We start from the raw sequence: 15046 nt of genomic DNA on the forward strand, positions 1-15046 counted from the left end.
ACCTGTCCAGGAACCTGAGCCTTTCGAGCCATGTAGGAGACGAGCACCTCCTTCTGCTCAGCCACGGCGTTACAGCGCTACGGGAAGAAACAAGGGACAAGACAGCAACATAAGAAACATGTGAGAGATAATATTGGTAGTTTGGGGGGGTAGTGTATTATTTCCTCCCCCTTTTTTTTTGGAGACAAGAAGACTCTCCAATCTGTTTTTCCACACACATACAGTATATAAACACATCCACACAAACACCCACACTCAGGTCAAAGGTTAATTATGGATTTAATAAGAGTGTCAGACACACAACTGCTCATTTCTTTATGAATTTAAATGTACAGCAACGTTTCACATCAGAAAGTGTAATTATCTACACTTAGTCACATAGATGGCCACATCTAACACTCAGCCGAGATATAAATACAGCTTAAGCACAAGCTGCTCATTGTGTGACTGTCGCTTGTACAGCTTCAAGTCTTTCACCAGTTATTGGAAAATATGAGGTAAAAGAGATGATAGTCGACCGGAAAGAGAGGGAGAGAAAAGAGAAGGATGAAATACACTGTAAAAATATGACAGGATGATATCCTTGAGTGTATTCCTATTTTTTTTTTCTTTCATAATTATTCTACCTGAAATATTTCTAAATCTATTTGCAGTTCTGCCTCAACTCCCAGTGCTCATAGATGACAACAACAAACAATGGTAAATCTTATTCCTTGATTTCAAACATGATAGCTAAGGACATTTTTACACATTTTTACAAAACACTTGTCATTGTTGAATTAAAAACATCTATAATTCATGCTTTTACTGTTATTGTGCACTGACTGTTGTCAGCAGTGAAGAAACACTAAAGAGTGGAAGGTAACATGGCGCTTAAGACAAGAATCTCCTCACAGTGATTCCTGGTAAAACAGAGACATTTTGGACAGGATTGCAACTCAAATGGCCAACGTGAGGTCTTTTTTAGGTAAAATCATAGTAGATTCTGTTTCCTTGTGGCTGTGGACTTTCGTTGCATGTTCCCCATCTCTCTCTCTCTTCATTTCCTGTCATATCCCCACTTAAATCTAACAGAACAATTATGTTATACACTATCAATGTAGACTCAAATACGACGTATATGATGAATTTAGAAATACGTGTTCTTTATGAAGATAAACCTCTGCTGTTGCTGGAGGTTTTATCTGTTAAAAGCATGCAAGCATTTATACAATATATGTGTTTCATGCGTGTATTTAACACGTGTGTGCATGCGTGTGTGTGTGTGTGTGTGTGTGTGTGTGCAGGAGATGCATTAAAGTTTCTGTGCTCTGAGTAAGGGAGTGAATGTGTTCTCGGCTGAGCAGCAATGAGGTCCCATTACTAGCCAGTCGTGAACTAACGTGTTTCACTCCTTCTCCACCTCGTACAGAATTAAAAGCTGGTGGCCTGCAAGGCTTTTAACAGGACGACACACACACACACACCACACACACACGGAGCAAGCTGCCTTCTCTTCAGAGTCACTGAGCGGCAGAATGGCTTTAGTACAATCAGGCAATTAGACCAACACTATGCCACTTCACTCAACTCTGCTCCGTGCTCTCACTCCCTCTCTCCTCTGTTTTTTTTTTTTTTTTTCCCCTCCCTTGCTTCACCGATGACTCCCAAAGGTGACGCCAGAACCGACTGGGCCTACTGTCTCCTCTGCTCCTCACACACACTGCCTAAAAGCTCTGGATACCCGGGGAATGCTTCCCCCCTTTTTCCTCAATGACCCCTCCCAACACACACACACACACACACACACACGCACGTAAGCAGTTGTAGACGAGCCGCCTCGCTGCGTTCCCCTCGTCACTGTTCACTTCTTAATGACTGACTTCATCCCCCCCCCCTTCGCTCTCCTCTCGCTCCCCACTGACCTCACCTCCTTCTCTCCTGATAGGCTTGTCATCACTATTGTCTGCTCGCCTACTTAAAAGCTTTTCAGAGTTTTTGGTCCTGCTTCACTTATGATGGGATGGAGGAGTTGGGCTGCTACCCTCCAGTGACCCTGGGAGAGCGGCTTCGAAGGGGGGAGTCAGGAAGATGAGAGCAGGCCAAGAGGATGGACACATTTGAACGCAAAAGTTTAGCCTGGGTCACATCAGTGGAGTCTAAACTTACAAACTTAACACTTTGACTACAAAGACAAATGCGAGAACAAGTTTTAAACAGTCTTTGCTCTGATACTGTATGTTCTTGTAGTTTCTAACACGATGAGCATTTGTTTCTTGACTTTTGGTTTCTTGTTAAACACATTTTACAAGTCTTTAGATTTTCAGGGTTTTCAACTACTTTTAACTACTGCCTCAAAAATGTATACTGGAAAAAACTTCTACTGCTCAGTAAAGCTGCAACGATCAATTGATTAGTCAATCGACAGAAAATTAATTGCCAACTATTTTGATAATTGATTCATCATTTTGAGTCATTTTTTTAAAGAAAAATGTGAATATTTTCTAGTTTCTTTAGTTTTCTATGATAGTAAACTAAATATCTTTGGGGTGTGGACTGTTGGTCGGGATAAAACAAGACATTTTAAGGTTGCATCTTGGGCTTCGGGAAACAGTGATCAACATTTTTCACTATTTTCTGACATACAGTCTAATTGATTAATCGAGAAAATAATCGACAGATGAATCGATGATGAAAATAATCGTTAGTTGCAGCCTTACTGCTCAGTATTCATAATTACAACTTCATCACTAATTCTTATGAGATTACACTGAGATTAAATCATCCCAATGATTAGCTGACCTCAAGTGCAAGAGGTATAATCAGGTCAACTTTTATGTTATGTTGGACTAATAAGCTTCTATGTACACAGACATCAATTCAAAAAAAGTCTCTACTTGCTCTTCTGAAATTAAAAACGATGACACTTCTTTAAATATTCTTATCTCATCTCCCTCTTCTATCGAGAAAAATATGAGAACTTCAATTGGCTGAGATGCATATCAAGCAAGAGGCATGTTATTGCCTGAATCATCATGTAATACATAGTTTGCGTTTAAATAGTGATGAAGATGAGAAGTAAGAGTGAGTAGTAAGATGAGTAGTAAGTAATGTATCTGTTCATTAACATGCATGCTAGTCAGACATCCCTGTTTAATGATTGAGAGGGATAATCACTCAAGATGTCGGGGAGACATGAGGAGCAGACACAAGTCGCCTTAATGTCTGAGTGTATCTACAGTGTTTTATATTTCTCTCTCTCTGTGTCCTCCGGTTTCCTGATCTGTTGATCTGGTCTAGGAGCTGGTCCAGAGGAGCTGATGTTACTGGCCTCATTGGTAAATTAAAAATAAAAAAAAGGAGTAAGTCAGGCCTCATCATAAAGATAGGAAATCTTGGGTTTGGTGTGTACCCACTGCCAAATTCCTACACTTATCTCTTCCTCCATCTCATTCTGTTTTAAAGGAACAAACCTACATTTTTTGCATCAAAATAATGATTCTTTAGATTTTAATAATTTAATTCAACATGTCCGAAAACCACGAATGTATGTCAGAGTGAAAATGAGGGCGGCTAAGATTGTGTGACAAGAAATATACCACGGCCTGAACAACACAGATTCCTTTGATTTGTGTTTAAATAGTGATGAAGTGCGAGTGGTAAGTAACATATCTGTGTTCATTAGTGTGCACTCAAGTCACACATGCAACTGAATGACTGAGAGGGGTAATCACTCAGCAAATGAGAGAGAAATAATTTCTGTGAGAGAGGAGGACGAAACAATTCCAATTTACCGGTAACCGTATGCGTCTTTCTCTCACTGCCTCGTCTTCCTCCGTCCTTCCTCTCTTGTCTCTCACCCGTCTTAGCTGATACATATTCATATCCCCGGGCTCAATGCAAAGTCATTGAGCTGTAATGTATGAACTCCGTTAAATAAGTGAAATAGTAAGAGGCCAACTTAAGACCACCAGACTCAGTGGTGCAATGTGGGTTTTCTACATTTATTCAGAATGAGAAGACATAAATGCGAAGCCGGATAAATAAGTCAACGATTGTGGCGGAAGAGCGTCTCCGCTACTCACCGGGATCTGACAACTGCGTCTGCAGTCCCTTGTTGATTCTTTTTTTTTTTTGGTTGCAGATTTTAATTACTTTGATAAAATTATTTAAGATGTAGCCAAATGCAGGATGCTCAAATGGAGAAATGTGCACTGGGACAAAAATGCTCAAGTTGATTTAAAATGTATTTAAAGTTTTCACACAGTAAAAATAAAACTTTTATCATACGTGCAGATTTTGCCTCCCTTCCAACAGAATCTGTAACGATCATGAATCAGCAGTGAATATATACTTACTATAGCTGATTGTTGTATTTGGGGGATAAGAGGTTGACTTTTGCTAATTTGTTTTGCTAATCATCAAAAATTAAGATTCTTTTCATCCAGTAAAATACCAGTAACTGTTTCTTTCATAGCATCCTTATCTCCTCTCCACTTTTACACAAAGACAAAATTGAGAGTAATGAATACTGTACATGTGTCTGACCTGGAAAACGTGGATTTCTTCACTTCATGTTTAAATAGTGATGAAGAGAAGTGAATAAGTGCGGCAAGTAATGTATCTGTATCCATTTGCATGAATGATGGTCAATTTTCTTCTAATATTAATTAAGAGTGTCTCATCTCAGCCTCTATGGACCTCAACCAAAACTGTAACTCACATTTCCAAAACCAAGTGGACAAAACAAAGAAAAATATAAAATTCAGAATTTGAACTTACTGGCTTTGGACACTTAAAATACATCAGTAGTACTTTGCACATACTGTAAATGTCTCCGGCTCATACTTATAGGTTGGCGCACACACACACACACACACACACACATATAGACACACTCATACTCACAGCCAGCATGAACTTGGCGTCCTCGACTTTGTCCATATCCAGCAGCTGGAGGAAAAGGTCTGAAGCTGGTCTGTAGCAGGCAAAGTGGTTGGCTAGCCGCTCTGCCATAGCACTCACTGCAATACAGCATGCAACATTTAGTCCACCGCTCCATGTTTGTTTTTTTTTAGGGAATACATTATATTTGTCACTGACTGTTGTTGTTTTAATATAAATGTTTTTTTTAATTAGTCAATTTGCTTGTGGCCTCATATTTTGTATTTTTTATGTTGTGTTTATACATGTGTGTATGTATATATATATATATATATATATATATATATATATATGTAGAGTGTGTGTTTTTGTGTTTCTTACACTTGTCCAAGGCTTTGTCATTGTCGTCTTCTAAGACCTTTCTGAAGACGAAGGACATACTGGGACCTGTGCTGTCTGGACTGGTGTAAACTGTCTCCAACATCTCTACTGCTGACTCCAAGTCACCACTGGAGAAAGATGGATGGTGAGATTATTTATCATATTAATGGTACTCGCACAAAAAGATTAGAACTACACCCGATCACCTGTACATGTAAAATGTATTTAACAGATAAAACAGGAGAAAAACAATCTATTAGTAATTAGCCATGCCATAATTCTACTCCATTTAAGCCCTTCAAAGTGTGATTTGTCCCCTTGGAGCAGGAACAAATGTAGCTTTAATGGTGCAATACATTTACCCCACATTATGTGATTGTCCTGCCAATACAGAAAATGGTCCCAAAAGCTTCTGCAGCACTGGGAGGATTTTGGTCTCAAGAGAAATGAGTTAATGTAAGAATGATATAAGTATTTTTTCCCCCCTTATTGAAACGGTCTACTGAACGCAGACGAACTCATTCTTCACTGATGTGACAGTTATACACACTCGTACTGTGAAATGTTTTTCTGCTGAGGTTGCCACAACCAAACAAAGCACTACAAATCTCCAACAACTCAATCTGGCAACCAGGACTCGCTAGTAACACTTTACGTTCCCTCCTCTGCGCCCCGTGTCCTCCCCACCGTCACCAGTCCTAATGAATATTTAACATACACGGTGTGTGTGCGCGTCTGTGTGTAAGTATACTGTATGTGTGAGCGTCCAGAGTTGGGGGGGGGGGGGACATATCTATGCTGATTGTTGCGACTGGGACCGTCTGAATAATTCAGCGGGGGGCCCCTCTAAATGTGGCGCTCCGCTTTCTGGGCTTACTAGCTTTTCCGCCCTGGCTCTTAACCAGTCAGCTTGACTCAGGCGCAGTGGGCACGCACGTGTCAGAGCCGCTCAGAGCACAGCTCCCCGAGGTCAGGGTTCAAGCTGACAGGCCCGCGCTGCTATGGCCAATCGGGCGTGAGACCTTCTTGCTATTCTTCACTTCCTGCTGTCCCTCCGAGTTGGCATGGGGACGGTGCCGCCTGAGCTGGGGGACAGCGCTAATGCGGCAAGTAGCCCGATGAAAGTTTGATGCACAATGTGTTTTATATTTTGTTCTGTGTTGTTAGAGAAGAGACGTAGCGGCGGTGGAGGATGGGTGCTTTCATGACATTAAAAGGAATGAATAATCCTATTATGCCTAGGTTTCCTATTTGTACTTGACGCCCCACTCGCTCTGTGAGCTTTTACTTTAACAGTGTGTCAACCTTCGTCTTATCACACTCTTGCCTGCTGGTAATCCATTAAACTGTTTATCTCTGTGTGCTGCAAAGTAACACCAAGAGAGTTTTCAAAACAGTATAAAAGACTTCACACTGGACGGTGAATTGAGTCATAAATTGAGATTATAATGTTTCGCTCGTGCAACATGCAGCTACAATGATCTGTTTCACTGTTTGGCCCAATTTTCACCATGTCTGTCTGTTCTCTATTTGACTATATGTGGTTGGTTATTGTCTGCAAGGAATAGAGATAAAGGTCATATGACAAGAACTTTTTATACTGTCATAAAATAATAAGTCATAGCAGCTATGTATAGACTTTTATATGATTATAGGATGTTCAAATCACTCTGATGTCATCAGTAGTTGTTTGTAGATAAATGAGACAATCCCAGAGTCATTAAAGTCAGAAATATTCTGTCGGGGCTTTAAGTGCCTCCTAAACTCAAAAAAAAAATCTCCACATACACGCTTTGCAGCCTTACCTCTTGATGTGTGCCAGGGCCGTGTTGTTGATAAACAACATGCTGGACAGGTTGAGGGTTGTGCCAAGACCCTTCATCAGTGATTCCACTTCCTGGATGCCCGCCACATTGCCATGGTTACCCAGGGCCTGAACCAGTCTGGTGACTGCGAGCTGCGAGGGCACATGATCCACCTGCAGCATAGACTTCAGTCTCTCGAGAGCCTCTGTGGAGGAGCACAAGAAGTGAGTTTCTGTGTGTATAAAGTGAGTATATATATATATGTGTGTGTGTGTCCATTTCTTACCTTTTGCCTGGCCTTTCTTGGTGTGTGTGATGATGAGCAAACTGCAAGCGACATCACTCAGTTTGAAACCTGGTACACGGGACGCAGCACTGAGAGAAACACAAAGAGACAAAGTATTTTCTTGGTTTGTTATCACCTGTCAACAATAAAGTTCTTATATGTGTCTCAAGGACAAAAGAAATAAGAATAATAGTTGACTATAACTGGGGTGTGACGTTGGCCAATATGATATTATATACAGTGAGATGATTTTTAAAATGCTGTTTAAAATGAGGTTGCTTTGCATTTCATATCTCTGGCTGTATTAGTCACTTGTGGCCGGTGTTGCACGTCAGTGACCAGAACTACATTGTGGCAATATTGGATTTACATTATTTACATTTGCATTAATTTGTCAGGTACCTTTACATGTCATTATACATGTAATTCAATGCACTAGATTAGTTGGAAACAGACATTCCCATCTGTTTTTTTTTTTTAATTGTGTTTCCAGAAAATTTACTATATCACTGTTAGATTATCTGGATAATAATTGGACATCAAGATTAAAATTATTGCGATGGTAGCTTTTATATTGAATGTCTCTATTCTGTTTCATTAAAAGCATGTTTTACTTCATTATCTTTTGTTTAGGAACATGCAAAGCATAGCATGTCAACTGCCAGATGACTTTATTTATGTGTGGTATTATCATGTGAAAATAATCCCACGTGCAATGATCAGTTTATATTTCCATATGTTGACATAAGATTAAGTATGATAGAAGATGTTTATCCATATCTGAGTGACGGGTGTAACATGTAACTTCTTACCAGGGGTGGACTGTTTCATAGCTATTAGAAAGTCCATCATTTCTAACTTTAGACCAAATCTTTATAATCTGCGATGACAGAGTTAATATCTGGTAGAATTCTGCACTTTTCCATCACAAGGCATCACGTTTAGAAAAGCATTAGACTCCGCGGAGACACAGTGGATAAACACATGAGCTGAAAGAGCAAAGACAGACAAGACAATGGGAACAAATCTGATTGACAGCAAGTCTGAGCCTCTTGTAAAGCGCCTGCTGTGATCCTGAAAATAATACAGACATCAAACAGTTGATTGATGTCACGGTATATGTGATGTTCCCTCCTGCTGAGCTGCGGCACGTGTGTGTTTGTATATCTGCGTGTGGTATTATCTGAGAGGGTGAGGCTGGGACAGGCTGAATGCTGCAGTATTGAGGCTTCCAGGAGCTGCTCCTGCTCCTCATCGCTTCTTCCTCCCCCTGACTTTCCCTCCTTCGCTCCGTCTGCCCGTCTATTTACTGTCCTTTTCAGCCCTCCTCCTTTTCATTTCTTTGCCACTAAAACCTCAATCAGGCTTGCCTCCCGTCTTTTTTTTTTTTTTTTTTTTTATTTATTATTATAGCCCTGCAACCAGATTAATCCGTCCGCTCAATTGAGCATCAGGCGGGCAATCCTTATCACCGCGGCGACACCAGGCCAAGCAGCATCCGGCAGCCGCTGTGACAGGGTCATGGCGGAGATTGGAGCGGTAACAGGGTCGCCGACGGATTGCTGCGGAGGCCGAGCGGCGGGGGTGTGCGGGGTCAGAATTATTCTTATCGGGTGGGAGAAAATCTCTAGAGGCTGTCTCTCACTCACCTTTCCCCCCCCCCAACACACACACACACACTTTCACTGCCGCTCTCCCTCGCCTTCTCCTTCTAAGGGTATTGTGCTTGAGCCAATGAATCCATCATCCACCTCTTCCTCTCTCTCATCATCATCACTCTCTCTCAATCCCTTAATCTCGCCATAAGCGCCCTGCTGCTCAATTCTGTACAGATTACCCAAAAAACAAACACACACACCCCCGCACGCACAAAGAATTAATGCCTATAGCGTCTTCATTAACCTCGTACATGATTAAATCTCGCCCTCCTCCCCTCGTTCACTCCTCCTTTCCTATTTAGCCCTTTTTATCTCCTTCCTTTGCTCCCCATTTCCATCTTTCCCCGACTCTCTTCTCAGCTCATTTCACTTCTCATTTAGAGTGCAGATAAACTAAGCTTTTATCCAGGCAGGGATGCCATAAACCAATTCAAACAGAGACTGGAGATGTGTTATCACTTGTATTGCTTTGCGCTTGTTGAAACACGGGTCTAAAATTGATATGATTATTCCTCATAACAGAAGAGAGTGAACCATGTAGACAGACGAAAACGGGGAAGAGGCTGATCGTGTAATAGATGTTTTTACATGTTTTTTTTTTTTCCTCCCTTCTCTACAAATCAGTAACTGCATCTCTTCATTCAGTGTATCATGTCATTATATTATCTTTTTTTTTTTTTTCAACTCTTTTCTTCTGTGTTTTTTTTCCTCTGTAGAAGGAAAGTGATCTAAAGAAAGGGACAAAGACAGATAAAGAAAAAAGGAGAAGATAACCTAAAAAGACAAACAGAGCAGAGAAGATCAGCGTTGCACTAAGCTCAGATCTCTAATACCTCTGTCTGTCCATCCATTTGTCTCCAGGCTCAAGTCCTGATATGGCCCCGTAACACAACAATGCATGATACATTACTAATTGGAAGAAGATTGATGTTTTTGAGCAAAGTCCGCTTCCCGGAAAACCAAAATTAATCTGTACATGCGACTTTGTGTGTGTATCTTGGGGCTTAGTAAGAACCACTGTTCATATCCAGCAGGGCTGAGTGTGTTCGAACACAATCAGTTTATAATCCTCATGTCTATTGAGATGTAGTTGTAGCCTGTGGTGACCCAGTAGCACAGACTGAGGAGACGGAGAGAAAGTAGCAAGAGTATTAATCACACTACATGACGAATTTGTCGGGTTTTTAGGTTTATAACAGTGACACACTACCGTGCAGTCTGTCTTCCCTTAGGGTGAAATTTTCCTCATACAGTATATTAAATGATCTGATTCATGGTGGCCTGAAATGCATTTAAAGAAGCGGTAAATCCTTGGTATTTAGCTGCTGTTAATCACTCATAGGGAAGCACTGGTACAGGTTGCTGGTAATCACAAATTAGCCCGATACCAGGACAAAATCAGATTCTGGTTTTTAAGACTCATGAGCAGAACAGATCTTCTGGAAACTGAAAGATTGAAAAGATATCTCCAGGGAGATAGACTTTGTGTCCTGCATTGACAAAATAGATAAGAGCTTGGTATGAGGTGTACATTTCCTTTCTGATTTTTTAATAAGATTTGACTTAAATGTGCTGTTTCGCATCACATACGGAAACGTAAAAAGGTACTTACATGTCCTTGACTACCATCGCATCGTCAATGGATCCCTCGGCCAACAGGGCACGGATCAGGTGGTCGTAAGGGGCGGGGCCTAAAGCCACACCCTTTTTATCAGCTTCCTTCAGTATCCCATAGGCTTCTATAGAAAGAGAGAGATAGAAAAAGGTCAGAGGTTGGAACAGAATTTGCAATAATCTTCATGTTATTGGATTAATAGAGTAATCTGCTTTCAGACAGCTGCAGTGGTGAAAGAATGTTAATATCTTCTTTTCACTTGACTCAAATTCATATGAAATTCGGTGCTGCCTACAGTTGGTGATTTCACACACAGCTTTTAGTCATTGTCAGCTCATTAGTTGATTATCTTGTCTGTATTTATATCCAGTATGGCTGCTGTATGCAGCTCTAACTAACAGCCACATGTAGAACTGAAACCAGCTGTTTTCAAGCAGAAGCCCACTTTATGCCACCTGTCCAGCACAATCCAGCAGAGAGCCAAATAAATGAGCTACAGGTACAGGAAGTCAAACATCTAGCCCGGCTAAAGAATCTCAAGACTTGGAACCAGAACTAAAAGACGAGTCTTGGCCAAGTGCCTGAAACCCCCCCCTCCACACACACCTTTCTAATGTCTGAATTGGGGCGGCTGTGTACGACAATTGTTCAACAAATTTGGACATCTCTCACACTTTCTGTCACTTTTCATGTGTGGGAACAACTGCAACACAACGAATGCCTTCAATAACAGATTGCATTTGTTCACCGTGCCTTCAAGCATTGCCTTTTGGAACAGTTATAAACACTACTACCTTCAGATGTGGTCGGACCAACTACTACTTTTTACCTCAATGGTTATTCATCCAGTCACCCAGCAATCATATGGTGTAATCAACAGCACCATAGAAAAGCCCACTTTGTGCTTCTTTATCTGCCCAGTAGGAACTAGCAGAGAGCAGAGAAAGCTCAAAATCCAGCAAATTTTCTTATGATTTGAAAGATGACTATATACCAGACTTGCAGTATATTCATCAGACGGTGAGAAAGAGGGCTGCACCTGGAGGCCGATGTTGCTCTGATTGTGACTTTGTTTGAACAGGTAGTTGTTTTCTAAATTAAAACTGGGCTGTGGGAGTCTTTTTGCCCGCTAGTGGTAAAAAAATGTCTTCCTGCAGATTCAAATGGAAACGTAACACACCTATAACAATAACAACAATACTGGGACCTCCTGCTGCTTACCTTTGGCTTTCCCCCTCTTACAGAGGGCCAGCAGCTGGACCTGGTATTCATTACCACTTTCTACTCTGGTAGGGGTGGTGCTGGTGGTGGTGGTGGTGGACGCTGGCTTGACCTGCTTTGTGGTGGCAGCTTGTTCATACCAGGTCTGTAAAAAAAAAAACATGCACAGAGAAAACAGAGATAAAACTCAGTCTGATGTTTCCATCAAAACACAGCTACGTCAGGCGTTCAGAACTATAACAAGTCTGTATACATGTTCAACTGTGTGCTGGTGTGTGTATGACAGTGCAATAACGCTGGGCAGCCGGGGCAGGGTCCCCCTAATGCTCAGTCACCCGTGTAGCAGTGAGGGGAGGGGGTTAAGCTGTATTGGCTAGGGGCAAATTAGGTCTGGCACCCAAGGGGCAAGAAAAAATTGTGTGTGTTAAGAGTAGAGTGTGTGTGTATGTGTGTGTGTGGGAGTGGGGGTGTCAACTCAAGAGCCCCAGGGGTCACCAAGTTCATCGCTCCAGGCAACAGCAATCACTTCCTGTCTCATCATGCTTCGGGCTGTTGGAGCACGCTCGTATGTGCACAGGAAAAAAAAAACGCAGCAAGGAGGAATGCAGCAACAGAGCACTATTTTAAAGCAAAACCTCCCTTCTGTCATTATTTATTCATTTTTTTTAATATTTAGATTCTGTCTACTTAATTTTTCTGTCTTTTGGACAGTTGAGCACACACGTACATATATAACTAAGCATCCAGCGGCAGCCATATGGTGGCATTTAGCTGCTGGCTAAATTAGTCTGGCATTACAGATTTACAGACAGATCAAGCTGTAATTCCTTTCACCAGCCCAGCCTGTCTGATTGACCACACTCCAGATCAGAGCTTCAATCCTGTTTCCTCTACATGTAATGAACAGAGGCTTAAAGTGGAGCGCGGTGGGGGCATGAAGAGCGGCTGATAAGAGTTTCCAGAGGTTTTTTTTTTTGGCGGGGGGGCGGGGGGGTCGGTTCCTATGATCAGAGGGTTGAGGTCAACTTGCTCTTTGGTTAATCTATTCAGTAAGCAATGGTTTTATTCAGAAATTTAAAAAAATAACTTGTAGTGTCATCAGCGTGAAAATAACTGGGAATGAGTGCAGCTTGAATTTATACTCATCTATGATGCACCTTGCCGTATTAATATGGGACACATACAGCGTATATTAGTCACTAACATTGTATATATTCAGTTAGAGGGTCCTTGTTTTCAGTTTTGGTTAAATCTCTAGTTAAGATTTTACTTATTTGTGTTTTTATTATTTTAAATATTAGCTACAGCACTTCTTTGAATGTCCTTTTGTTGTTTTTGTGATTCATGTGTAAGTTGTGTTCATGCGAGCTGTTGTATCAGTCATGTTTATTCATCAAGGACATCTATAATATAAAGGTAGCACTGCGATTTATGATGATGTTCATTATTTATTAATTAATAAAACTATACAATGTCAGAAAATAGTGAAAAATTACCATCGCAATTTACCAGAGCTCAAGGTGAAATCTACAAATTGCTTTCTGTATAAGCACAAAATCAAAAAAAAAAATTCAATTTACAACAACATAAAACAAAGAGAACTGCAAATTCTCACATCTGAGAAGCTGGAAAGTGTTTGATAAAGAAAATGTTTGGCAATTTTGTTTGATAAATGACTTTAAAGATCAAAATTGTTGACAATCTGTTGATTAATCAACTAATTATTTAAGGACTATATCAAGGCTACCTCCAACCCATTTCACTGGATTTAAGGGACAGAAATATATGCACAGGCACGTTTGTGATGTGTATTCGACCATCAGTACTGGATGGTTGTGTTACGTTTGACCTCAGGCACTTTTAGATTCCTCCGGTGCCCCCTGGCATCTCTTAGCCTTTGCTTTCTGCTCCTTCCCCTTCAGGAACCTCCTGGCAATTATTCTTCTGAATAACAGATCTGTCTAATGAGCCTTAGTGGGAAGTACAGACTACCTATTATATGGGTGGAGTTTTACCTCAGGCACCTCAAAGGGCACCTCCTGGCCATTATTCTTTAGGATGTCTGCCAGCAAACGCAGGGTCCTCTCCCTGGGGATGACGTTTTCCTCCTGCATCTTCGTCCACACTGCCTCGGCCTTCTGCCAATTGTTTGTCTCCTCTGAAGACGACAAGAAACACAGACGGGGGGTTAGAGAGAGAGAGAGAGAGAGAGAGAGAGGATATGAGAAGAGGTGTGTTCTTATGTAATGTGTTATGAAAGCCATGACATAAAGACCCATGTGTTTGGATAGTCGGGCCATATTGGTTGTATCTCACCACTCAGCCTGCACCAGAGAGTAATTTCTGACAAAGCGCTCCATGCTGAGAGAGGGCAATCAAAGCACTAATCTGATCAACTGACCGACCCTCAAGCGTGCTGTAATTTAGGAAACACACTAACTAGTGTGTGTGTGTGTGTGTGTGTAAGGAAGTGTGTTGACAACGTAATGGGTTGACAATCAGCTTTAACACTCCAATCACAACTGTTATCTGCTCTCAGCAATCACACCATGTCTTCTGCTTACTTCTGACTGATCCCCACCCACACTCACACTCACACACCCAGAGGTGGGACGTCAGGCATTCACACACACACACACACACACAAACAAAAATAAAAGTACAAGACACTTACTGCAGAGACGGAGGATGTAACTATACATCTCGTCTCTGTCGCACTCAAACAGTTTGGCGGTCATGTCCACCATCTGCTCCAAGGCCTCCATCTACAAACACACATAAACATGACAATGTGTAATTAAAGTTGGAATTTTTGTATTTTCACTTTCTTTTTGCTTTGCTCTTTGTAGCCTTGATTAGTTCAGTTTGCGTGTTAGTTTGTGTCTGTGGGTGAGTTTTACCTGGGTGCTGGAAATACATTTCTCTGCGTACCACTGCAGGCGTCCGGGCCTTGCCCTCAAACCGGGAGTCTATAAAAAGAAACACAGATGGGTAATATCAAAGGAAAGAAACCAGAGAGTGGATCAATAACAGTTAAATATATATAACTTAAAACCATAATGCATTATCAAAAGGGTAAATGCCTATTGATCCATACAAACCCATAGAGCCTAGAGAGCATATTAAATATTGCTATTAGCCTGTGTACATCAATTATAGCTGCATATAAGAATCAATATAGAAAGATATAGGACTGGTTTTAAAAATACATGTGTAC

General features: G+C 41.2%; 1 protein-coding gene across 1 annotated transcript in view; it reads right to left on the reverse strand.

The window, feature by feature from the left end:
- lrpprc (leucine-rich pentatricopeptide repeat containing) overlaps positions 1-15046 on the reverse strand; it is a 64352-nt gene that overhangs the window by 7116 nt on the left and 42190 nt on the right. The window contains exons 26-35 of the mRNA XM_067610532.1: positions 14730-14798; positions 14504-14594; positions 13845-13987; positions 11830-11974; positions 10606-10732; positions 7336-7424; positions 7050-7254; positions 5245-5372; positions 4888-5003; positions 3-77 (exon numbers count right to left, since the gene is read on the reverse strand). Coding sequence (XP_067466633.1) covers positions 3-77; positions 4888-5003; positions 5245-5372; positions 7050-7254; positions 7336-7424; positions 10606-10732; positions 11830-11974; positions 13845-13987; positions 14504-14594; positions 14730-14798 — 1188 coding nt within the window. The remainder of the gene's footprint in view (positions 1-2; positions 78-4887; positions 5004-5244; positions 5373-7049; positions 7255-7335; positions 7425-10605; positions 10733-11829; positions 11975-13844; positions 13988-14503; positions 14595-14729; positions 14799-15046) is intronic.

This window comes from Thunnus thynnus, chromosome 14 (genome assembly GCF_963924715.1).
Source record: "Thunnus thynnus chromosome 14, fThuThy2.1, whole genome shotgun sequence".
Classification (NCBI taxonomy): Eukaryota; Metazoa; Chordata; class Actinopteri; order Scombriformes; family Scombridae; genus Thunnus; species Thunnus thynnus.